General features: G+C 41.7%; 1 protein-coding gene across 1 annotated transcript; it reads right to left on the bottom strand.

Moving 5' to 3' along the window:
* Positions 1-1,040: 1,040 nt before the first annotated feature.
* LOC149275556 (basal cell adhesion molecule-like) lies at positions 1,041-24,033 on the bottom strand. Its single transcript, XM_089504586.1, has 16 exons — positions 23,703-24,033; positions 14,284-14,408; positions 11,212-11,428; positions 10,813-10,883; positions 10,620-10,716; positions 10,151-10,333; positions 9,526-9,650; positions 9,279-9,438; positions 8,740-8,855; positions 8,449-8,590; positions 8,119-8,246; positions 7,199-7,334; positions 7,062-7,097; positions 6,536-6,671; positions 1,128-1,233; positions 1,041-1,046 (listed from the first exon to the last, which is right to left on the bottom strand). The coding sequence occupies exons 1-16, from the start codon at positions 24,031-24,033 to the stop codon at positions 1,041-1,043; spliced, it is 2,115 nt and encodes a 704-aa protein (XP_089360712.1).
* Positions 24,034-25,903: the final 1,870 nt, after the last annotated feature.

Here is a 25,903-nt window from a genome sequence, read left to right as displayed (position 1 = left end):
CATCTAATGGAAGTTTAATAACGTAGCGCAGTACAGCTTCCAGCGCGTGATGTTTCATTATGGCCCCCAAAGCGTTATTAAAACATTTAAGGGTTTGTTAACTCAGTACTAAGCTATTCGAATGTGTTTTTTCTATATTGGATTTATGCCCCGTGGAGGTTTTTTTTGAGATTGTTATCAAATCCTAGGTTTTGAAAAGAAAATGTTGATTTTTTTTTTCGAGCTAAAAAAAACTTGAAACGGCACAATTATATTGCCCAGCGGCTTTGGCGAGTGTAGACTTGATTAATGTCGTTATGTTTTTATGGCCCAAAAGCAACATTTATTGTTTCTTAAGGGGCACTTTGGGGAACTTAGCCAAAAGTATAAGATTTTTTCTATACTTTTCTCTATAGGTTGCCAGTATGGACCTGCTGAGAACGGAAAATAAGGGGACTGGGGTTCAGAGACTCGGGTGTAAGGGGAAGTTTAATGATAACAGACAGTGAGACACGGTGAGGGTCTGACCAGTGTAATGACCATAGGGAAATACATTATATACACATAGGCCGGACAGGAACGGGGCAAGACCAGTGTAACATTATAAAGCCTGAACCGCGCCGCCACCACAAGGCATGCTGGGACAGCAGCGTCACATGGCAGGCTTGTCGAAAAAATACAGTTTCCGAAACAATAAAACAACAACAAAAAAAAACAGCTGAAGAACAATAAAATAAAAGCAATAAAAACATCCAAAAAGAAAAAAAAAATCAGATGGAGGTCTGTAGTGGGTAATACAGACATCTAAGGCAATGCCTGATCCTGATAATAAAAAACGGTGAGATCCTGAGAAGGTAGAGCTCCTAGGATTATTACAGGAATTCCCCAGGACCTCTAGGAGAAATCTCTTTAAGGACCAAGTCTTTTGCATTGTTTCTTCTTTTGCAACTTAGTTGCAAGTGCAGATAGCAGTGAAAGCAGAAATCCACAGGTCGGAGTCCCGGGCCACAGAAAGATGGATGCTGTCCGTAGGTAAGAGAGTCCACCACGTTCTCGGCTCGCTAACACTGAAGGGGACAAATACGAGAGGATGTTTTAACAATATAGAGTGGAAAGAAATAGCCTCTTGGGGGGAGTCAAATTCTCACCTCTATTGATTGACCTCCACCGCGGGATGCCATAAGTCCTTGCTGCTCTTTCCGCTTGTCTGAATTCAACTCAACGGCGAGTTCGGCTGAAGCTGGATCTGGAGTCCTGTGGAGCGAGAGAAAGGGAAACTTGTAAAGAAGGGTTATAATAGAGAATGTAGAGAAAACAGAAGGGCAAGGGTCAAAACTTTGAACTGTTTACCCCACTGCTAGAGCCAGACTCCAGGCTTGAGCAGGTACAATGACTTATGGCACCTCTCCATGCGCTAAGACAATTCTAACATGGCTTTGCGGGTTAGCTATTGGCAGATCAATTTATTATGAGCAAAAATGGGTGGAGTGTGTTGGGGTAAAGTAGGTGGAGCTACAGTTCTGCCCCTCCCATATTATCGATCATGGAACCTTTATAGTATTAGGGAGCATACAATGTCTGTCTTATCAGGAAATCCAGCCTAGTTCATTACTACGTAAGAGATATGGCCATGGTCCACTCAATGACCATGGATGGGTTTATTCACTAAAGGGAGTCTCGGCAGGTGAGTCTTTAACTCCCTTGCTTCACTATTCATTATGAAGGGCCGATACCAGCAAGCTTCTCTAATACGAAGGGACGTGCTGACCCTCTATAATGGGTGAGGAGACGTTGAAGAAATCTCGCTGATTTAATGATGCATTAAACAGGGTCAGCCAAGCTCTTCATGACGGCAGAAGGCCACTGGGGTTGGACCTTCATAATGTATACTGAAGTCAACGCGCTGAACCACAACTCTCCTGCAAACTCTCTCTTTAGTGAATAGATGCCAGAAAGAACCTAAGGACCGTCCTCTATGTCACCACTGACCCACAGGAAGCCATATATGCAGCTTACATTTAGCAGTAAGGATGGCAATTACAGCAATAAGGTAATAAATTGCTTCTTTCCTACTTAGTAAAGTGATTTAACGTGACTGGTGATTTGCGATGGCTGCAGTTTCACTTCATGCCAAAAAAAGAAATAATAATCACGGGTGGATGAAGTTTAGAGTTAAGAGTCTTCTGCGGCCCAGCAGTTTCCCATCAGTCATATGATGGTGCTGTCTGCGGCTTAATAACCTGGCAGGGTTTCAGGTAGCAGTATTAATAATTAGAGGCTGCTCATGAGCGTATAGCACAAAACATACCACTGAAGGACTCGTACGAGATAAAGAGTGGAAAACAGGTTATTCTGGAGATTAATTATTTATTATCAACAGCTGAGTAAATCTCCAATGCATTCCTTCTGGACTTCTTCAGTTAACATAGCACTCAATAATGGAGAATCTTTAGATACTTTAACTCTTTGACACTATCTTAGAGGGAAGCCTCATGGGAAAAAAAAACTTTATTATATACTATATACTATATACTATTATATACTTTATGAAATACTGTGGTGTAGAAAAGTCTATTTTGCAGTAATTTATTGCAGATGTGGTGGCCACCATTGTGATGGTCATGTGGTCTTAGAGATACACCCCTGCTTATGAACTACACCATGCTGATTGCTTTACGGCAGAACCTAGAATGTGCTTGTTTAAGATCTTTTCCCTTGACCTTCATAATCCCCTTCGTAAAATTAAGGTTGAGGCATTTTATTTTTGGCCAAAGAGCAGCCAAAACAAATAAACGATTACACGGCTGTCAAAGAATATGTCAATAAAATATAATCATTTTGAAATTCTAGCTAAGTATTCAGTATTGTAAAGACTTTTGATAAACTGGGAGCCATGAGATCATGTCCAGGAATGGAATACGGTAACTTTTACTGATAAAAAAAAATACAATTATTGACCGTTCTCCATAGCCTCAGCTTTCACAATTACCTCGACAATGCTGAGACACCAGAGCCATTAGCCAAGCACAAAAACAACATACGACATTATAGGATCACGTTTCTGGTCATTTGTGATCTAATCTGTCCTGAAAAAAAATGATCTTAAGTTCTGCCAACACTAGAAGGACTTGTAATAAATTGAAGTCCAAGAGTAAGAACAAAAGGTCATATCCAAATATTTCATATCTGAGGAAATGTACGGGCACAATCAACATCCCTTAATTAACGTGGATTTATTGTGGAAAATTGGTATTTATAGCTAATCGAATGAATCAAAAACCACCATCAAGTCACCATGACAGGGAGGACCCAACCGATTTCTGGATTTATTCTGGAGCTTTACTGAGGCCAACCTGGAGCCAACAAGAGGCCTTCTAAAATTATTGAAATGGTGACTTAACGTCAGTTTCGGTAAATTAACGAGACGGGAACCAACAGAGAATCTTCTTCTTCTAAAACACATGACCTCGTAAGTCTATGTGCCCATATCTTTCTTGAGAGATCTTGTAGCCATAGTTAAGCAGATAAATACTCTTCCATCATAGACAACCAGCGGCCATACTGGATGTAGCTGGATTTGCCTGTTTATGGCAGAAAACACCATGCCTTATAGTGGTGACAGCTGATAGTCTCTATGGTTTTCTCTTTGATGGTTTCCATTTGGGACAACTAGATCTCTAGCTCTCAACAACGAAGGATAAAGCGACGTAGATAAAGATTTGCCTCCTTATTAACATTAAAACAAAGTATTTCCCCCTCTTAGGGGTTGCAAGTAGTAGTCTTACATCATAACGTGTCTTATTATTGCATCATCTTTTATGATAATTGTTTTTTTCTGCCACAATGATGAAAAAGGACACTGCTGTTATCAGCCCTGTCCGCAGCATTGTCTGTCCCCAACCTCGCCAACCACCCTAAATCAAGAAGACAAAACAGAAGGCGGACAGGAACATAAAGGTGGATATTCTACGCAGCAGAGCATGAACGACGATGGTTTACCCCCAAAAACCCAACGCTGCAAACAACTGCTATCCAAACCAATGTAATTCATGAATTTCTCTTTAATCCATATAATATTAGTGTCTGTCTCCATAATGGCTTCCCTGTAACAGGCTGGATGATGAGCGAGGAGGATACTGCAGGTTTTATGCGGAATGTTCCCAAGACGTTTTGAGTAAAATGACACGGGGAACCGTGGAAAACGACCGCATTTATAGAGATTTCTGCCTTTTTATGTTTAGAAATACAACACAGTAAGTCACTGCCTGGCAAGCGGCCCGCGATACGCTTCAAGTTGCCAAAACACAGTTACCGACTAGAGCTTCGCTGAAGGTCTAGAATGGTTTGTGTTTTTGGAGATTAAAGCAGAAGGCTTCCTCTGTCCTGTTTTATATAGCGCCATCATATTCCATAGCGCTGTACCAAGAACAAGCTGATTATACAGTATGTCAAATTGACCACAATCGGGATGATACGCAATGGTGTTGCAAACCCAAATGGTGTCAGAAATAACCAACAATTTATATTAAATTAGCAGATTAGTTACATGCGCCAGCCGACTGAACCTGTCCGATGTTGCACAGTAGCCGCAGAGCAGTCTAGTTGTAATAAAAATGTTCAAAAGCATTGTCTTTACGCAAAAAACAACTATTTTCACCTGGCGGTATCACAGCTCTATCGCTATTTGAATAATAACAATAATAATAATATATTAGTAATAATAATAATAGTAATAATAATATACTGGTAATAATAATAGTAATAATGATAATAATAATAATATATTAGTAATAATAATAGTAATAATAATATACTAGTAATAATAATAGTAATAATGATATTGATAATAATATATTAGTAATAATACTAATAGTAATAATTATAATATACTAGTAATAATAATAATAGTAATAATGATAATAATAATAATAATAATAATATATTAGTAATAATACTAATAGTAATAATTATAATAGTAATAATGATAATAATAGTAATAATAATAAATATTAGTTGTAGTAGTAATAATAATAATAAATATTAATAATATTAATAGAGTTTCCTGGGGTTATATCCCCAGGGACAGAGGAGCAGAAAAGTTTATTTCCGTTCTCCTGCCTCCACAGCCGAGGACATAACCCACTTGTCTTGCAGTAACTAAAACCATGAGAAAAATTAACTTTTAGTCGCTTAAGTGGGACCCTAAATTGTAAGACTGTGAAGTTGTAACAATGATTCTATTAAAAGTGCTTCTTTTATCTCAAAAGACATTAATCAATATGAACTAAGGGTATAGTCTGCCAGGGAATAGCCCCCAGGGCAATCATTTTCATCTCGGACCATTCAATATGATCATTAAAGGGTCAGTGGGGCTGATTTCCCGGGGGGGGGGGTTCGACGGAGACTCACGGTCTCAGACCATGGCAAGATCGCTTTAAAGCATGAATGAAAATAACTAATTGGACTCAGTCCTTCGGGTCACTTTTAGTAGGTGGGAAAAAAAGCATTAAACCATCTTTTCTAGAAATAGAATTACTTAATCGACAGATCTACTAAACACAGCGTACTGGACAGCGCAAATAATGTGGAAAGTGGAACAGGACCTTTAATTAAAATACAGATTTTTTGTTATTGTATGAGATAGTAAAATATATATGGCGACAGTGATGGGAACCTTATCATGGCATTTCCTTGTTCCATATAGTAGAACCGGGAATGTCTGCCGCTATGTTTATGGGACACCTAGCTTTGACTTTGTAACGAGATGTTTTACTTACAGCCACAGCTGTTGTGAAATAATCACACGGGGACGTAATACATCTGCTTCCTGGAGGATGTAGAGCATTCGCGGGCCAGATGGGCAAGATCAGGTGTCCCGGAAAATAAAGATCACATTTTTTCGAGAGATAACATCCCTAGAAAGCTGGGATCTAGACGTGGCTCAGGTAGGACACCAAAGAGCTCTTTAGAAACACAAGGCATCTATTCACGAGTCTTAACGTCAAGGAGGACAGGAGAAAACCAGAACATCTATACCTGGATATGACCTGTTTTAGGTTGAGAGCAGGGACCAAAGACCCCTCTCTAGGGAGGGTTATTAGGCTGAAGCCCTGAATGTACCCTTAGATAAAACGTTGGAGCCCTCTAGCACGTTCTACACATAAACACCTAAAAATGTGTTTTCTTCAATTTCTATAGCCATTGACCTATCAGTACTTTATTTTTGGGTCACATGACATGTCCAGGTCAAGGTCATGGATGGTCTCTTTTGGTAAGGGACCCCAGCAAGTTCCTTGAGTCTTTGGATCTGATGGAAAGGGGAACTGATCGAAGCTGGAATAAAGTAGACAAGCAGTTTGTGCTCCGAATCTTAGTCCAGAGCATGAAAGAAGAAAGAAAATAAGCCCATAGGGTGAATGACTAAGGGTAATTAAACAGATGCGTTTTAATCCTGTTATATCGCCCCATATAACTTCTCTACCCTCATCTTTACTCCTCTCTTTATCGTCCACTTCCCTTCCTTTTCCCCAATATGTCTTACGGCACCCAGGCTTACAATGACTTCTTCTCAGAAGATCCACAGGTCAGTTTTCCTTTCTTCTGAAGGAAGTAGAAGAGAGCGACGACCAGGAGAAGGAGGAGGACACACACGACGACAGCAATAATGGCGGTGCTGCTGCCGCTGCTCTGCTCTGTGGAAGAGACAATAAAATTATCAGCCCTCGCAGGGCGAGAAAGGGATGGAAGAAGGGCAGAACACGAGTACAAATACTGATTACCATGGAAATAGCCAAAGGACATCCCTCCTAACAATGTGTATTCACAACTAGCATTTAAATAAGAATCTTCAGCTCTAATATAAGAATGAAGGCAAAGTGTTGTCTGTTCCTGCTCTAGAACCCTGCAGAGGTTCCAACATGTAGGACCCGGATACGCAACATGAAACCGTAGAAAGGTTTAAAGAGGGCACATGGGGAAAAACAGATGCTACAACTACGTACAGTCATGGGTTACGGGGACACGCGTGTTTCATGGCAGCCCAAGCGATTACCAGCCCTATTTCCACAAAACTAGGTACTTACTTTCAGCAGGTGCAGAACTGGGCACAACCAGACTAGCTGCGTGAAGAAAGAGAAAGTATTCCGGTAAGGAAGATATTCATGAGAACAATGAGCAGGTACACGTACTCGACTCTAAGTGCGTCATTTCTTATGCTCACCGATTCGTAAAGTGAATTTTTTCTCTCTGGATCCAAGTTGATTTTTGGCAATACAGGACACTCCGTTAGTTAGCTTGGAGGAGACCTTTACGGTGACCTCGCTCTTTACTTGCATGCCAGAAACGGATTGTGTGTCCTAGAGAGAGAGAGAGAGCGATACATTCTTATGACTATATGAAGACCAAAAACAAGACGCTTAAAGAAACGGTCTAATACTGACAGCATGGGACCACCACAAGGTCAAGGGGAGGTTCAAGGGGCAGGAACGCGAACACCATAAAAACCGATTACCTTAGTAAGTGATTTAGCACACTGTTCGGTAGCATTCTACAACTCAACAAAGACTACGGCCCTCAGGAACCTGTTTTAAAACCACTGTTTTTGAGATTAGCAATGACCAAATGCAAGATGGAAACCGACCAAAAGTCATGAAACTAACTTTGAGAAAGACTGTACTGGAAAGCAATAGACCTCAAAAAAGTAGTCCAAGGAATATTTTCAGCAGAAAATTTAGAAAAATCATGGAAAATTAACATTTTTAAAAGGGAGTGCGTGAGGAAATCCATAAATCAATTGAAACAGGCAACCAAGGACAAAAGACACGGATTGTCTCCAAGGTCTTCCTAAATGATATGAGTTGTAGCCCTGAAAAAATCAGATTCATTCTGTTATGGTGGCTGAACTCATAAAATAAACTATTGGCCATAATGTCCAATAATTGCACCGTACAAAGATTTAAGGGATGGATTGACCCAGACGGCCGGTATCAGTCTTGTGGGAAATTAAGTAATGATTGTCACCTATTTCAGAAATTCCCAGATACATAAATCAAAATGTATAAATAGTCTTATACAAATAGGAGGTGCTAAAGAACACGGCAGATAAGTCACAGAATGATGCAAAAGAAAGAGATTTAATACCTTCAGCTCCGGGGGATTCCACATGATCTCTGGTTGAGGATGTCCCACCGCAGAGCAGGTTAGCTTCACCGTGTGTCCTTCAGCAGGAACTTCAACCACTTCATTCCCAGGTTCCAGCTGAGGCAATCCTGAAAAAAACAACAGAGACACATTTGTTACAAAGTTACAATCCAGAAAGTTTAACAACACATTTCACACACCTGGCATTCAACGTGACCTTTGTTTAATAGCTGACCTACCCAACCGTCCTAAAATTACCCTACCAAAGGCTATAAAGAACATAAATGTTTCATAAATGGGAGACCCGCCATCCCAAATAGAGCGTCTTACCTTCCACGGTGAGGGTGAGGCTTTTCTCCGTTCGCAAGCCCGGCACACTTGGCACAAAACCTTCACAAGTGTAGACTCCAGAATGGGAATATGAGATGTTGTGGAGGCGGAATCTGCTTCCATCCAGAAGAACCTTTTCTCCCTGTAACATGAGTAATGGAGGTCAACATATGTATAGCGTAGGACGGGAGACAGACACAAGGAAAAGGAGGTTGGCATTGACTTATGGGATATGGGGTACAAACGGAAAAAAGAGCCAAAAGGTGAAATGGATCCACGTTTTTTGTTTACCTTCTTCCAACGTAGATGAGGTTCGTCAGAGCCATCACCAAAGCATGAGAGGGGAACGTCTTGTCCCACAGTAGCCGTCACGTGGCCCGATGGGATGAGGGAAAGGGTGTTCAGATCTGTAGGTGAAGGGGGACAAGACATGGTAAGAGAACGTGAGACCGATAACAAGAGTTGGGGATGGGTAATAGTATGCGGTGTTGGTGTAGACAGACATGGCATGTCAATACTGAGGTCATGTCATAACGAGGCAAAATAAATTAGAATGGGACGAAAAAAGCCTCAGGCATTGAGGCAAACAAATCAACAAGAGATACTAAATTGGCACCTTAACTGGAAAATGGTAACAAAAGGGGGTATTTCTAAAGTAAATGTAATGTTATCATTAACGTATAATTAATTATAGGTTGAAAGAGTCTTATTTGAAAGAGGACTCTAAACTATGGAAATGGTCTCTAATTATACTAGATAATCACCCTTTACTCCCGCCCTCAAGTCAACACCTATACTACTCAATGTCTACTCCGTGTGATAGCACTCACAATTCACGGACACGTTCAGGTCTCGAGTTAGTTCAACGTCAGGGGGAGAGTCAAAGTCCATTGCGTGACAGCGATAAGACCCGGTGTACTCTCTAGAAACATTACGGATTGTCAGCACACCCTCAACACCAGAATAAATCTCCACTTCTCGATCGGCATCCTGAAGAAGAGAGAGATACGGTAAGGACAGTGATGAAGGAAGGAACCTACTCACGGTTACTTGTAGGTATGTAATAGCCATATGTACCTTGAGCATATAGAAAATGTATGAAGGAGGGGGAGACCCATCTGCTTCACATTTCAAGGACAGATCATCTCCTTCCTTAACTGGAACCTCAGACATCACCTTAAATGTCACATTCTCTGTATAATCTGAAAAAAAACCAAGTGCCAATGGGTAAATCAATGCATAGAAAACCAAGAGTGAAACCAAGAGTAACTGTAACGCTGAGTAATTGAGAAGAGGACGAGAAAGTAACGTTAGGAGGACTAGAAAAAGAAAGCCCAGTTTAAAAAAAGATTTGTATTATTCTGGAGCCGCCACTATCGGTTCGCACAATAACCACTTCTGGCCACAAAGAATGAAACATAGATTTTACGGGCAGATAAGAAACATTCCATTCCACTTAGTCTGCCTGCTACAACGGTGGAATCGAGTAAGAGGCAGAGAACCTGGAAGAATATATGGAAAGGAAGGCCGGGACCAGAATGGAGACAATATGGGTTGAAGGGAAAAGTCCCCAAACTGAAGGGAAATGATACAATAGTTAGAAAGTAAGAAGAGAGCTGAATAAGGTCCTGAGTGGAGGACACGAGACTGAGGCTGGTAAAGGTTAGATATGGAGACCGAAGACGCAGTCGCATTTACTCACAGTGCAGAGTCAGGCTGAATTCCTGCGACTCCATGCGGTTCACGGCTTCTCCTGGCATGGAATACGCGACCTTACAGGAAAATACGGCACTGGCGTCCTTCTTGGTAGGTATTAAAAAGAGGGTGCTGGTGACTGTAAGCAGGTTGGAGGCTTCTGTTGTTGTGCGGGATGAGACGTAGAGCTCTGCGTAGAAACAATGAGCAGATGTTAGCTCCATAACTCTTTAACTACCCCCTGAGTTGGACATTTGGTAGACTAGGAGGAAACTCACAGCATTTTAAAGTTGAAGCAAACCGAAGTAGTGACCACTCAACTCCGAGATGGAGATAACTCGCCTTTTACTAGAAGTATCGACCTGGGATTTCGACACCTTTAGTAAATACACCAGGACAAGGGACTACACCAACCTCTAGTTATTATCTCCATCTACCTGGTGTCGCTGTTGTCCTTTTCTCTACGGTGCTCTTACCTGAGTTCTTCTCCGTCGGTGTATTTAGAAGCTGATGATTTTTGTACCATTCGATGGTTGGCGCCGGATAGGCATTGCGGCTGGTGCAGGTGGCGATCTAAGGGGCAGAAAGGTATTATTAAATCGGGGTGCACGAGAAAATATAAAATGAGCAAAAATTTAAAGACGGAAGGCAGCGGGGAAATCTACATACCTCTGAGGCAACGGGTGACGTGACTGATAATATCCCTGAGATTACGGTGACTTCAGGGACTTCTGGGGGGTCTGAAGAGAAAAAAGGAGAGAAAGAGACTGAAAAGTTTTGAAAATTACAGTATAAACCTTGAAAAGGTCACAACTTTCCACCACCTGCTGGATTCCTGATCACGGCATAAACCATAGGTTTAACTGTCTCAATAAACCTCTCGGATGATGAGGGTGGAAGAAGTTGTCTTCCACTCTACATTATGGAAAAGTACCTTTTTTTGACATAAAGTTTAACCAGCCTGAAACCATAGAATTATTTCCTACTTGAAGACGCTATTCCAGATGTCTTCTGCCAGTTCTGTAGTGAATGCTCATATTTTATGTGAAAAGGAAAAAGAATACTCACTGAAAACCATTAGCTCAGCTCTTGCCTCAACTGCCCTCTCACCCTCTGCTTTGACCCTACAGAGGAATGTCTTTCCGTCGCTCAAATGGACGTCCCTGATGACCAGACTTAAGTTGCTCGTAACCTCGGCCCGGCTGCTGTATTCGGTATCTGGATCTGTCACTTGGCGCCCATTATCGTAGAAAGTGATCCGGCTGAGATCATCATTCTCGTCGATCTGAAGGAATGAAGCCAAGAGTGAGAATGAAGAAAATCACATTTACCTCCCACCCGTCTGCTGCCTAAATAAATGCCCTCCAGTAACACATGGAGGGGGAAACTAGATGGAATAACAAAGGGATCAAAAATGTTTTATATGTCAAGCGTAACATTTGAACATGTATTGGACATTTCTATTGAAAGGTATTTGTGAGAAGACAGGTCTAATCACTGACTGCAAACGTCTGCCTCAGCTACATTAATATAATCCTAGTACTATCTGATGCTCTCGGATAATGTCTATAAATTAAACATTAGAAACCGAGGAACGCCTTAAGGGTCTTGAACAAATTATCACAGAGAATAATTAGAACGTTAAAAAAAATAAGAGGAGATGGAGCCCCGGACCGGATTTTCTCTAGTCTGATGTTAATGAGTAGAAGCACCAGGGCACTGATGGTTAAGTTATCTAAAACTTCAAGAATGTGGGAAGTGAAGGAAACATAACATTTTGTGACTGATCATTCAACATTGAAATCAGATAATTGTCCTAGACGCTAATATTTCCATCCAGTATAAGTTTGGAAGCTTATCTACTCAGTAGATGGGTTCCTCCCAAACAATTACCATTTAAAATGGGGCAATGCCTTCAAAAAAATTAAAAAATAAAAAAAAACCACAAGAAAATGACATTAAATATTTTGGCCAGTGTTGCCGAAGTATGATTTCGTAAGCATGGGGTCTTCAAAGACACCATTAAACTCTGTAGTATGGAGTTTATGGACCTTTCAGAGGAGCTGGTGGACATAGAAGAACGTCTGGGGTTAAAATCATCATCGTCTGCATCTGGCTTAAACTCTTTTTGTAATGTTACAGTTTTAAAGCTACTTTGTTTCACTAATAACAGCGTTACTAAAAGACGCGGTGTGGAGCTGGCCGTGGGGCGACTACATTTCTGTCTTAAACAATGTGTCGGAGTGAAATTAGGCTTTGGATAGAGAAACCACTTCCCCCCGGGGCTTCTTGCTTTAATAATTCAAGCCAAGTGCTAAAATTGCTCTGGCTGTGCACAAAATTGCTACCAATACAGGAACTGCAGCCCGTCCAGCCTCTTCCCTTCCCTTTTAACACAATTACGTTCTCATAAGCTGGTATCCTGCTGTAAAGCGCATTTTTATGTCCCTTTCTCATCCACAATGAATACAATCCCTCTTTGTGAAATTAAATGTGTAAAATATGCCATACAAAAGTGTCCTGTGCCCTCACACGTGGGAACTTTATTGTAAAACTGTGTGGCGAGAAAGCCGAGTGATGCTTTGGTGGAGAACATAAAGAAGCGAGAGGTTCCTCTGGAGGACTGGAGTTTGTAGAGGTACGTTCCTCGTGCCAGAAAAGCATCGTAGAGAAGCCAGACTTTCTTATCATTGGGTAGTTGGTGTCCACGATTTAGAAACATAGAAATTGGACAGAGGATAAGAGCCATTCGATCCCATCTAGTCAGTCCATTTTTCCAGAGGTAGAGGCCTAGACCTTAATTAGTCCTTGGTCTTGTCTTAGATTTAGGATAGCTTTATGCTCTTTAACTCTCTGCCAGGTTTTTGTGTCTCCTTCATCTCTCTCCCTCCTTTTCTTTCTCTTGCTTCCCCTTCTCTTTTTTTTTTATTCCTAGTGTCTCTCCCTCCTCTCCTAAGAAACAACATGGCAAAAGGTGGCAACCCTAGTTCCATGTGAAGTCAATCAATGCCACCCGAAGGTGAATGTATAACCTGTCCTGCCTGAGAGTCTTTATAACATGCTGGAACGTGTCCACCTAGACGCAAGAAACCCATTCATCCAATGGAAGTGTCTGCCCTGGCCAGTCCATTACATGGGTTCCTTATTGCATGACCCAGATGCTTCAAACTAAAAGAAGTCCCTATAACACTGGAGAGCTCACCAGTGCTGCTGGTGTTTGGGGTCTAGATAGACAGACAGGTCCACATATATCTTTTTAGTTTTACCCAATAAACGTTCTTTTCTATGTGCTGTTACTTTATTATACAATGAAACCCATTTTTAAAGAATTTTTAGGTCTGTTCATCAGCTCTTAAATCTTTAGCATTTTCTAATGCAATTAAATTTATTAATATTTAATTTTTCTTTTGTGCTTAACACGTTAGCGAGCTCAATTAGCACCTTAATTGGGATGAGTTTATAGGTCTGCTATTACAAAAAAAATAAAGGCAGGGTTACGTTCTGGCCCCTTCCCCCCCAATTAACACGTTTTAGAGAATGAAGAGAAAATCAAAAACAAAGTGATACATTGTCTGCACTTTCGTATTCGGTCTCTCGGGAGCAAATCATGCTTTAATGAATCTGTGGGTGTAACGTTTTATTATATTGTTACAATTAAAACACTGTAAGAATGTATCACTTGTACAAATGTTGTGGTTTCAGAACATGATTTATAGTTCGACGAATGTTGAAAAACCAATCCAAAGCGTTTGGAGATCAGCTCGACATGGCGAGCGGTCTCTGATGGCAATCATTGAGAGTCAATCACTTGGTGGTTCTATGCTACAGTAGCTCACATTAATACTTTGGTGAATACTAATACATTGCCGTGATTCTCATGCGATACGCGGACTCGATACATGGACAACAATGGCAAACAACAGAGTTATCATAACGGGATAAGCCAATTTCATCCACATCAACCCAATGGAAGTCACAGCATTTCTTCAAGGGAAGAGGTCTTCCAAGACATAATGTCCCATTATGAATAATACTATAGAAGGGCCGCAGGATCCGCACACCGTATAAAGACAATGAAAATAATGCTCATGAATTGTAGACCAAATGTATTAAATAAGAAATAAAAATCGAAATGCTTACCACAAACCACTCTGAAGTGAACTTGGGGGACCCGCTGAAATTCGGCTTACACCCAATTCGTGCGTTTTTCCCGATCTCAACCTCAACGGTTGGAGGTACAACAACCGTGACCGCACAGAGACAACCTGCGACAAAGACAAAGAGGGCATCATTAGCATCAAGCAGGGGGTGCAAGAGAAGCAAAGTCCAGACGTCCTGAACAAAACATGAAACGAACATAACCGAGGATCCAAGAAGCAACCTTCAAGCAGCAGAAGCTCAGAGATAACCCTCTGGAGATGGAAGAACCTCATTGTCTTCTCTACTCGCTGCAGGGTTCAATGACGGGTCTACAGAGAGACGTTGACTTCAGCTGATCTCGGCAGGAACTAATTGAAGTCAAAGTTCAGAAAATCCTTATTTTTTATATTATTGTTACTCTGTTGCAGCTACCGGGCAACGTGGCTACAACCTGACGGATTTAGGAGATAATCTTCTTCATTTGGGACCTCTTACTCCCATGCCATTTCAACAGCATAATACTTTCGCCCATCAACGTTTATACAAATATGGTAAATCTAAGTACATATTAATGTCAGGTTCCTGACGGGGATCGCAGGACACCGATCTTCCCAGACTTTCCTAATTCTGCTCTTTCTCACTCTAAATATGTAACTATTTCTGGTACTGTGGGAAACTGAAGTCTAAAAAAAGTATGTGTTCAAATCTAAATATATAGAGCTTTTTCAATGAAATCTCAGAGTCTTCATACTATAATGGCATGCGCTGTAAATTTTTGTTTAAAACAATAAAAATAAAGTGGTCTATATATATATATATATATATATATATATATATACTTTATACATATATCATATATAAATATATATATATATAATATATATAATATATAAACCGCTGATAAATATATGAGAAATACATGGAATTCCTTATTATAAAAACCTTACATTATAATGCACATTATAGCTGTGAGGTCACTTTTCATGTTTATGATGTCTCCTTGCAAATACATGGGGAGATGGTGCAGAATCCCCCCCCCCCATAAGCGTTTGCCCCTGTCCCCCATCTATTTGCCATGCAGGAGATGCGTTCAGCCGAACACGTGGCATCCGGCGCTGGCTCTGCAAGCATCGCGGGGGGTCTAACAAGAACATCCAAAGCTGTCTATCAAAATACACATCAGCTATTAAAATACAATTACAGATGCAACAATAACGCATCCCAGAACCCCACACAAAAATAACCCTTTCAGTGCATCATCCTATGTGGGGTCGGACTGGCCACCTGATGACATGGTCGCAGCCGACGGGTGGATATGCTCAGGTAGCGCCAAATAAGTTGAGTATGGGGAGTCGATGGCCAGTAGCCCACCAGGCATTTGCCCGTCGTGCCAGACAGCCAGTCCAGACCTGAGTAAGTGGTTAAATTAACATAAAATCCACTAAGCGGTGAGTGTAATCAAAAGTGGGTCAATGCCACGGTAACCACCTTTTGACTATACAACAACCATAGTAACAGAAGCAGATAGGACCCGTTCGGCGCGTCTGGTCTGCCCCGACGTAGAGACTCAGACCTTAAACCCGTTCCCCGTCAGTCTCGAATTAGGCACGCCCCCCCCCCCCAAACACAAACATGGCTGACCGTTCTTTATTGTTTCTGAGGCTCTCGTGGGCAGAGAGACCACCGGCTGGAAGCCTTGCTCCGGCCTTCTGTGGGGTTATAGGACAATGTTATCCGAACAAAGAATTTGGCTTTCAAAAGAGGTCACAGCGTTCCACAATAAGGAGATAAGGACGAGTATCTTATCCCGGCTGCCTAAAGGGGATAAACCGACAGGAACCAAGCTTACCCCAACCGACTGGGCAAACCATCAATTATAAATAATATTATTATTAGAATTATTATTATTTATAGCGCCAATTTCCGCAGAGCTTCTTACAGTCCATACATTGAAAGGGTCGGACAAAACTAGAACCGAAAGACGATCCCACACATTAGGTATAGAGAGTCCTGCTCACAAGAGCTTACAATCTAAAGGGAATGGGGATTTATTAGCCCAAATGCTGATTATTATTTTCCTAAAATGATATCTGTTCGTTTTTTCCTACGAGGGAAATGCTGTCCAGATCCAGCCTCAAAGAGCGAGGCTGGCTATTGACTTAATTTGATTAATGCTGCCGACTCAGCGGTATCAGGTAAGTTTAACCCTCCTACCGCCGCGAGAACATACAAAACACACAGGATCACGGCCCTAATAACCGACGAAGCACGCCATGACCGTTCTTAATAAAAACCGTTGTCAGCTTCTGGTGAATGTTATCTTTTTTCCTGTTTACGTAATAACAGCGCAGACGTATCCGAACAATGCATGAAGGTGGCAACAGCCAATTATTATCCATCAGGCAATATAGAGAATATCAAACCGCCGTTATTAGCGAGAGACGCGGCTATTAACTGCCCCCGGGGACTTTGTTTAGGGCTTTGAAGTATTTAATCACTGCCTGCTTTTGTGTGTCCTCCTCATGTAGGTTGGAAGGAAGAGACACGGTCGGTGTCCGGTGTGGCTCTCTCTATGTGTATAGGAAGAAGAGCCTGGAGGTGCCCGCCAGTGCAGCAAAGGGTGCACGGAACTTGGAAGCAGGAGAGGACCTTGGAACACTGTCAGCGAGAGCTTTACGGAAGAGAGCGTGTGTGAGGCCTCTCGTCGACTGGTGGCGGGGCAGAGACTGCTAAGGATTAAAGATTAACAGGTGCAGGGTGAACACAGCTGCGAGAATCATCTACAGGGGAACAGGAGAGGGTCTTGGAATCTGGAGGAACATTACGAGAGCATGTAGACTACAGCACTAGAACATGGGGTCTATGCGACGTAAGAAGACAAGTAGAGAACACGAAGAATGGAGAACTTCGTGGTTTTCTTATAGGAGGAGGACAAAGTTGGTATGGGAGAGGTGGCCATGAATGGAGTGGAGGACCATCATGGAAGGTTCATAGAAAGACAGAAGGACAATTTGTGGGAATTGACGTCAGGTCGGGGGAAGCACTTTAAGGGGGTATGGAGTAAAAAGCTCAATGGAGGACAAAGAGAGAGAGAGAAGGGAATGAGAGGTTGGGTTTCACAATAATGGAGGGGGGAGGAAACAACATTTTGCAGAAGAGGGTATGGAAGGGAGTTACATAGCGAGAGGGCACAGAATTGAGAATGAGGAAATCTCAGGGAGGTGGGGGTGGAAGGGTGGAGGGTGCAGGCTCTTGTCAGGATCCTGAGAGTCCCTTCACAATAAGAGCGTCTCGCTGGCGGTCACATGGTCTATTGTTGAATTCTAAACACTTCAAAAAGGAATGGAAAGGAGGGGGGGGAGGCGAAGAGAGAGTCAAGAAAGAAAGAAAAAAAAGATAGATGGCTTGAAACATTGAAAGAGCTACTGAGGGGAAGAGAATGTGTGTGAATAAGAGAGAGACAAGAGAAAAGGATATGGAAAAAAATAGGAGACGGGAGGAACAAGGCGATAGAGAAAAAAAAGGAGGAGAAGGGAAAGCATCATAAAACAGACAAAAATACGGAATCGTAATACAGAAAGTTTAGCATCAGATTTAACCCTTTGAGGGACAGTGACATCTCTTTTTTTACTTCTTTACGTAACTCACTGTGAACGCAGACATTTGTTTTTGTGCGAGTGAATGAAAACAAGAGAAATGGATCTTCTTCACATTATATTTATAAATACCAATATCCCCCGTCTCCTGGGACTGTCCTTTGAGCTCCAGCGTATATATAATATATATTCCCGTATTAATGTCAGCGGTTGAAGGAAAAGAAGTTTCATAAATCACATCTAACCTGGGGCACCAAGTTATGAACGTTTTGCTAGCCTCCATTATTCATTATAATTGGCATCATTGCACAAACGGCTGTTTTTCAGAAAGCACGTGTAGATATAATTAATTAGTAATTATTTTGCTCGTAATGCTTGCTTAGCCAGACCACAATGTCACATCAGGTTAATGTGACTCTTTGCTAGAAGATGATCTGTGTGTAACATGTGAACCAAAGTATAAAAATTGTCCGGAAGCAAAAGCTAAGCGGTGAAAAAAAAATAATGCAGTCGCTATGGTAACCAATAGGATGATCCTGCTAATTGCTCCACTTTTGCTATTTTGCAAATTACATGGGTTTTTTTTGTTTATTTGCTTGTGGCGTATCAAAAATCATTGAAGCCTAGCCCCAGGTACTGAAAATCCTTTGTCTCACCGCGTCAACAAAGCAACAAAAAAACAGCTATGCCTTTTTAGTGAATCTGGTGACAAAATGAGCCCCCGGGGTATACACAACACCCCCCAATGCATTCATCAGACCTGTTACACCGCCATTTACTACTGCATGAATATTTACTCCATACATTTTTAATCTTAATGTTTTCAGCAATATTTTACCTTTTTTTTTTTTTTACTTTTTTAAGATTTTTATTATATATTTTTTCTTATTATATATTATATATATATATATTTTTTTTTTATATATATATATAATATAATAATAAATATATAATATATATATATAAACATCAAATAAGGTCTCCATATGCCATTCAGCTCAGACAACAAGTCATTCAAACACCCAAAAAATATTTTTATGCAACAATGTTTAGATGTCAACAATTGCCGAGTCGGCATATTAACCGGGTCACGCCGGGGACTCTCATTACTGTGAAAACTACATATCTAATGAATAAAGTGAAAAATTTAATTAAAAAAAAATTCTAGAATCCACATTTTGCAGATCCCTTTTTTTATTCTAAGGAAGGTAGTAATAATACAATTAAAAAATATATATATATTAAAAACACAACTAAAAAAACTATAAATGCGGATTGTGAAGTATAATTAAATAAATAATATTATTAAATCCACTTTAGTTATTATTCTTATCGTACCCATCCAACTGGATTTTTTTAAATATTTTTCTTATTTTTTTATTTAATTTTTTATTTTTATTTTTTTTTGTTTGTTTTTTTACTCTTGCCTGGCAAATACAATCTCACTAATCCTCTAGATACACAGTTCCAAAAAAAATCTCCTTATTAGCTGAGGTTGGTATGGATGCCTCAGTGGACAAGGAGAAGAGAGAGCGAGGAGTGAGCATAGAGATGCTAAGTGAGGGGGGAGGGAACGTGTATAAGAAAGATTCCAATCAGGCCCCAAGATTACTGTGCAGAAAAGCGTTAATAAATGCCTATTAAGGGTCAGGTGAGTGTCAGAGACGCAAAAAAAACCCCATAAAAAAAGGCTGAAATATATTTCTGGTCTTCAAATTCCAATTTATACCGAAGCATTTGGACAAGGAGTCCATAAATCAAGCAATTTTGTTAATGCATTCGAGTTATCTCAGCAGGTAAGTCTAGTGAGTGCCGCACAGAAGAACGGCCGCCTAGCAAGCGAATGAATGAAAAAATCCACAATATAGAGCTGCAATCAGTCCAGTCCTTCATAATAAAGAATCTCTCCTAAAAAGCCACATATCTAAAGTTTATGAAAGTACTAAATTATCAACCAAATGCACAGAGAATCTTTTACAGATTTTTTATAAATACTTTATATATATATAATTAAAAAAATAAAAGAACAAATATATAAAGTAAATAAATAAAAAGAATAAACATAAATATATATATATATATAAAGATAGATAGATAGATAGATAGATAGATAGATAAAGCATTTATAAGAAATCTATAAATATACACTGTGCATTTGGTTGACAATTTAGTGGTATATTTTAAGAGTATATATAAAATAAAAACAATAAACAAACATAAATATATATATATATAAAATAAAAAATAAAAACAATAAACAAACATAAATATATCTATATATATATATATATATAAAATAAAAAATAAAAACAATAAACAAACATAAATATATCTATATATATATAAAATAAAAAATAAAAACAATAAACAAACATAAATATATATATATTTCCATAAAATCAATCACAGAGAACTTTTATTCTTTTTTTTCTTTATAAGTTTGGAATATTTCATTAGCCGTTATAGTTTTATATTGTTTCTATGATTATTTAATATCAACATCTTCATTCCAAAAGCTGCTGAGAATGAGGAGAGAGCACGATGGGTGTCGTAAAAAAAACAAAAAACAAAGTGTTTATTTTGTAAGAATTCAAAATAATAATAATAATAATTTAGAATAATTCCTGTAGCCGAAAACAGCGTACGTAAATAAAACAGGGCGATTGCTGCGATAGCGGGCGACAAATCAGCCGGGTAACAGACACCCCTCACCTCGCCCACCTTAAGGGAATGCGTAAAAAGTTGGACGCCCCCCAACGCAGAAAGGGAATTGTTATCTACACAGCCCTCACCTGCGCAGTAATGCCCCGGGGCAAGAATCACAGAGCAGCAAAGCTACCATTGGCAAGATCTCAGATCCATTTTAACCCCTCACTCTCCACCCCCCCCATCACATAGATGGTTGACACTCAATAGATGCCCGCGTCGGCCATGCGGGTTACTGTGTATCCAACAGGTTCATACCTGGCGGCTTGTGTGTCTGCGGACGGGGGGGAGGGGGGATTGTGTGCGTCTCTTTGTTGTCGGAGGGGGGGTGTTGTGTGTGTTTTTGTGCTGGGGAAGGGTAGTGTTATGCCATGTCTGGAATGTGGGAATTTGCTGTGAAATAACAAAGTACACATCGCAGGTCCCAACCTGTGCGGGGAGGACCCTCAATCTATACCCCCCCATCATGTACCGCAGCCAGCGCGAAGGGCACGAGGACTTCGATTAGATTACTCGGCTAGGACAGCAACCGGCATGAAAAAAAAGTTCATTCAGTGTACAGGAACAGCGCCACGGAATATGATGGCGATACATTAATACCTTATTATTATTATTAATTGATTTATATAGCGCCATCATATTCAGTAGCGCTGTACAATGGGTAAACGGGGCATGGCAAGGTATTACGTAACAGTTTGTAGTTACAGGGGGTCCCCTGCTCTTAGGAGCTTACAATCTACTACCGAACCCGACTTACATCAGCTCTCAGGAGCTAGGAACAGCGCAGAGGAAAGTTAAAGCGCCCAACACTCCCGACGCCTGTAGGTCTCTACGGGGGGCTGTTTGTGAATTGGGCGGAATCAGAATTTAGACATGAGACCTAGGGGCCCCTAGGCATTCTCCCGTCACTGCAGGGCCCACAATTGGACGTGTGGCTCAGCCCCGGCTCAAACTCATCCTCCTACAAAGAGTTTTGGCCCTTGTGAGGGTCCGTACTTTTCAGGTGTCCAGAAGAGGCGAGAAAGGGCGGAGCTGACCTGGAAAGTGGGTGGTGCTTGGGGGCATAGCCAGCCACCCGCCTCGCCCAAGGAGGCAATTCGCGACTAGGGGGGCAATGTGGAGGCCTGTGCTGCAACACAGAGTGGTGGTTCCATGGTATGACCTTTCAGCAGAGGTGGTATGAGTCATTGCTTTAGGTGATGTCAAACTGTACGCATCACACAATGCATTGTCTCCGTTTTCTTGTGCCTCGGGGCACTCTTGCTGTGTTACAAAAGCTGCTTTCTTTTCTCTAGGGTGGGGCGGGGAGGAATAAATGCCCCTACTTGGGAATTTGCCATCATTTAAGATAAAAAACAGAGTTGGGGTTACATAGAAAAAAAAAGCGATTCCGGTACAAAGTTTGAAAAGTGGTCTTGTTGCTATAACAACCGACGGAATATTCCTGGTGAGTGGATCTTTCCACTGGTTGCTATGGTGATAAGACCACTTTTTAATCCCAGATCCTCATTTATACACAGCTTCATGTATATTGATGGTGGGTACGGTATCCACTACTCCTTCAGCCCAGGCCACTTACAAGCTGGAAGTTAACGACGCTGCATTGTGACATCAAAATCTATTTATAAACAAACATTGGATTGTTTATTGAAATTGATACAATGTATGATGTCATCGCTTACAGGTGCAGACAGAAAACCCGGCAGCCAATCAAACGGCAGAATAACAGAAATATAGATACAGCTATGAATTATCCGTTTATATAGCGCCATCATATTCCGTAGCGCTGTACAACAGGTAAACAGGACGTAACAAGTCGCGCATCACATAACAATTTGGACTTGTCCAAAGAGCTTACAATCTAAACCAAGATCCAAATGATACCGGTGACTTCCGGAAACACATGGCCAACATTCCCGTTAGCTGAATTCCAGTCCCGATTATAACATGTATGTGTAATGTATGTGAGGCTCAGGGGACTTGGTACATATGTAAGCAGATCAGACCCATCCGGCCCCCGGCTAGTCTGCCCCTAGGCGATAACGTTAAAGCGAACCTTCAAACACATAAATACCATATATATATATATATATCGTCTTAGATTCAGGAGCCGTATGCCTGTCCCATGCATGTTTAAATCCCCTCGCTGGATTACCACTTCTGCTGGGAGGCAGTTCCACTCATCTACCACTCAAGTCAAATGTTCTACCAGCACCTCTATTCACGACACCTGGACCCCGCGGTGCATTCTCTATACAGAGCGTAGTCTTTGCCGCCGCTGCGTTGGGGTGGTGTCCCATCCTATAGGTGCTGGATGGAGGTGATAGGAGCTACAATTCCAAACCTGCCCGGTCCGCAGACCGAATTCCACCATCACAGTAACGTCAGCAAACATAACACCCGTCTATCACGTCACCGCCCGGCCCCGATCACAACCCTATAGATCCGCGTTCTATACGTCCCTGCCGCCTCTCCTGTATATGATCTCGTTATTTATCTTATATGCACAGCTTACTGATATTCCATAGGATCAGACTGATTAACCCTTCCACTCCCCCAGTGCTATAGAACATATACATTGTGACATATATATATATATATATATACCCCATCACTTATTCCCTCTGCACATTAATGTATATGCCAGCTCCCCACCCTTCCCAATGCAGCCAATGTATATAATCCTATCCAATCAGTGCCCATCAGCATGCTTAATGAATTATGATGTCATATATATGATGCATTTACATGATAATTCCTATATGATTTCCTATACTGCACTGTATACGGATCCGGGCTGTTCCTTGGATTTTCAGTGGCAGAAGGGACCCCCCGGCAGTGAAAGGGTTACTGTGCCCCCCCCGTCGGTGTGGCAGATCCCCCCCCCCCCGTGCATGTTCTCGGGGTATGTGATACATTGTTACCCTGAGTGTGTCAGTAAGTGTGGCCCCTCCTGGGGCAGAGAGGTGGGTCACTCCTTGAGTGTGAGTGGAGCCCTCTCTGATAAAGTGCTGTGAGAGTGTCTCTTACTGACACAAAGACGTGAGTGTCGCTTGGTGTTAAGGGGCTGCGTGGGTTCTGGCCGGGGGGGTCGGTCACGCGGCGTGGGTCACTCACCAGGCAGGAGGGCTAACAGCAGCAGTAACATATCCATGAGGGCACTCTGGGCACCCGACGATGAGCGCTGCGGGATGTCTCGGGTGGGGGTGTCCGCTCCAGGTGTATGGGAGTCTCTGATCTGGATCAGTTCATCCGGTTTGTGCTGTATCTGCCCCGGTGGCTTTGCCCCGTCTGCTATTCCACCTGCCCCCGGACCACGGAGTCTCTGCGGATCTCTGCACCAGCTCCACCGAGAGAATAAAAGGCACGGAGCGAGAATACCCCCTACCGCCTGAGACCCGCCCCCACTGCCGGGGACACGCCCCATGCTGCTGGAGACACGCCCCATGCTTACTGAGACACACCTTCTACTGCCTGAGACACACACACCCCCACTGCCTGAGAGACATCTTACACTGCATAAGAAACACCGCCCACTGCCTGAGACACACCTCCCACGCTAAAACTGACACAGCCACGGCCTGCCAGACACCGCCCACTGTCCATAATGCTTATTCATGAGGTCCGACAGATAACGCCTGTTATTCTTCCTTTTTACGCTCTTAGTAAATACAACTTAGTAAATACATTACCGGGTTAAAGATCCGCCGGACCCTATCAGTCTGTGAACAATAAGACTCTTAAAATATTAACCCTTCGTACAGACTCGGGTCCCCATGGAAACCTTGACTTTTCCTTACACCTAATTGAGTCACCTGCGTTCAAGCAGAGATATCAACCATAGCATACTGGGAGCAAATGCTTCAATATATGTAGAATATGAAGGAGTGACTTGCTCATCCTGTGACAACCTGTTTGCAACCATTGGACGACACCCCTAGCATTCTAACCCATCAAGTTCTAACCCATCATCTAACCTATAAAGTTCTAACCCATCAAGTTCTAACTCATCAAGTTGTAACCCATCAAGTTCTAGTCCATCAAGTTCTAGTCCATCTTCTAACCCACCAAGTTGTAACCCATCAAGTTGTAACCCGTCAAGTTGTAACCCGTCAAGTTGTAACCCGTCAAGTTGTAACCCGTCAAGTTGTAACCCATCAAGTTGTAACCCATCAAGTTCTAACCCATCAAGTTCTAGTTCATCAAGTTCTAGTCCATCAAGTTCTAGTCCATCTTCTAACCCATCAAGATGTAACCCATCAAGTTCTAACCCATCAAGTTCTAACCCGTCAAGTTCTAACCCGTCAAGTTCTAACCCGTCAAGTCCATCTTCTAACCCATCAGGTTCTAACCCATCAAGTTCTAGTCCATCTTCTAACCCATCAGGTTCTAACCCATCAAGTTCTAGTCCATCTTCTAACCCATAAAGGTCTAACCCATAAAGTTCTAACCCATCTTCTAAACCATAAAGTTCTCACCCATCAGGTTCTAGCCCATCTTCTTCCCCATAAAGTTGTACACTGGACATACATTTGGTTAGAATGTACACTCTCTGGGACACTCGGAATACTTTTGCTTGCTGTGTGAAGAGGCATCCCTTCCAAAGGTGTTGGTTTGAGAAGCTATGAGGCAGAACGCAGTCACGATGTAATTCAGGAACACAGCTAATATCAGGCCATGATGTAAGATGAAGTCACTGACAGCATTATCTGTACCGGAAAAGAAATTCAGTATGAATAATATTTGTATTAGTATTGGGATTTGATGCAAACTCATATATCTTGAGTAATGCAACAGACTGCATAATTTGACCCTTTCTGTGCCGTAGGGTTAAAGAGGTACCAATGCATGTTTATAGTATAACGTTCTGTGGATTTTCTCTCAGCTCTGCCGGGAAACGTCTCTGCGATGTGCTAGGTGCGCCCCCTTGTGGTGTCACTACATACCCCGGCTAGAGCAATCTATTATTTTTTTGTAAAATCCACGTTTGTTTTTTTTTCACTTAAGATGCTGTAAGAAGTTTCGAAGAAAAACTATTATTACTCATAAAATATGTATTATTTCTTAGTAAAATAAGAGAAGACGTGGAGCTGGGTGAAAGTTGCACACAATATTTGCGAGGCCGGAATTAGTTCGGCGCACGTATTTGAAACAATAACTGGGTTTTTACGCCATTTCAGAAGAATGTCCCAAATTTGGGGCCAACAGACAGGTCCAGTGGCCACGAGGTAATGATGTGTGTCTGCGCCATCACCAGCGCTCCCCTAGGGACAGCTCTTACGATATAAATCAGCTACATGACATCATCGTGCTGCTCG

This window comes from Sceloporus occidentalis, unplaced genomic scaffold, assembly GCF_023333645.1.
Source record: "Sceloporus occidentalis isolate IW3139 unplaced genomic scaffold, rSceOcc1.0.p SCAF_280, whole genome shotgun sequence".
NCBI lineage: Eukaryota > Metazoa > Chordata > Lepidosauria > Squamata > Phrynosomatidae > Sceloporus > Sceloporus occidentalis.
The sequence above is the reverse complement of the archived record's forward strand: the minus strand, read 5'-3'. Positions and strand labels throughout refer to the sequence as shown.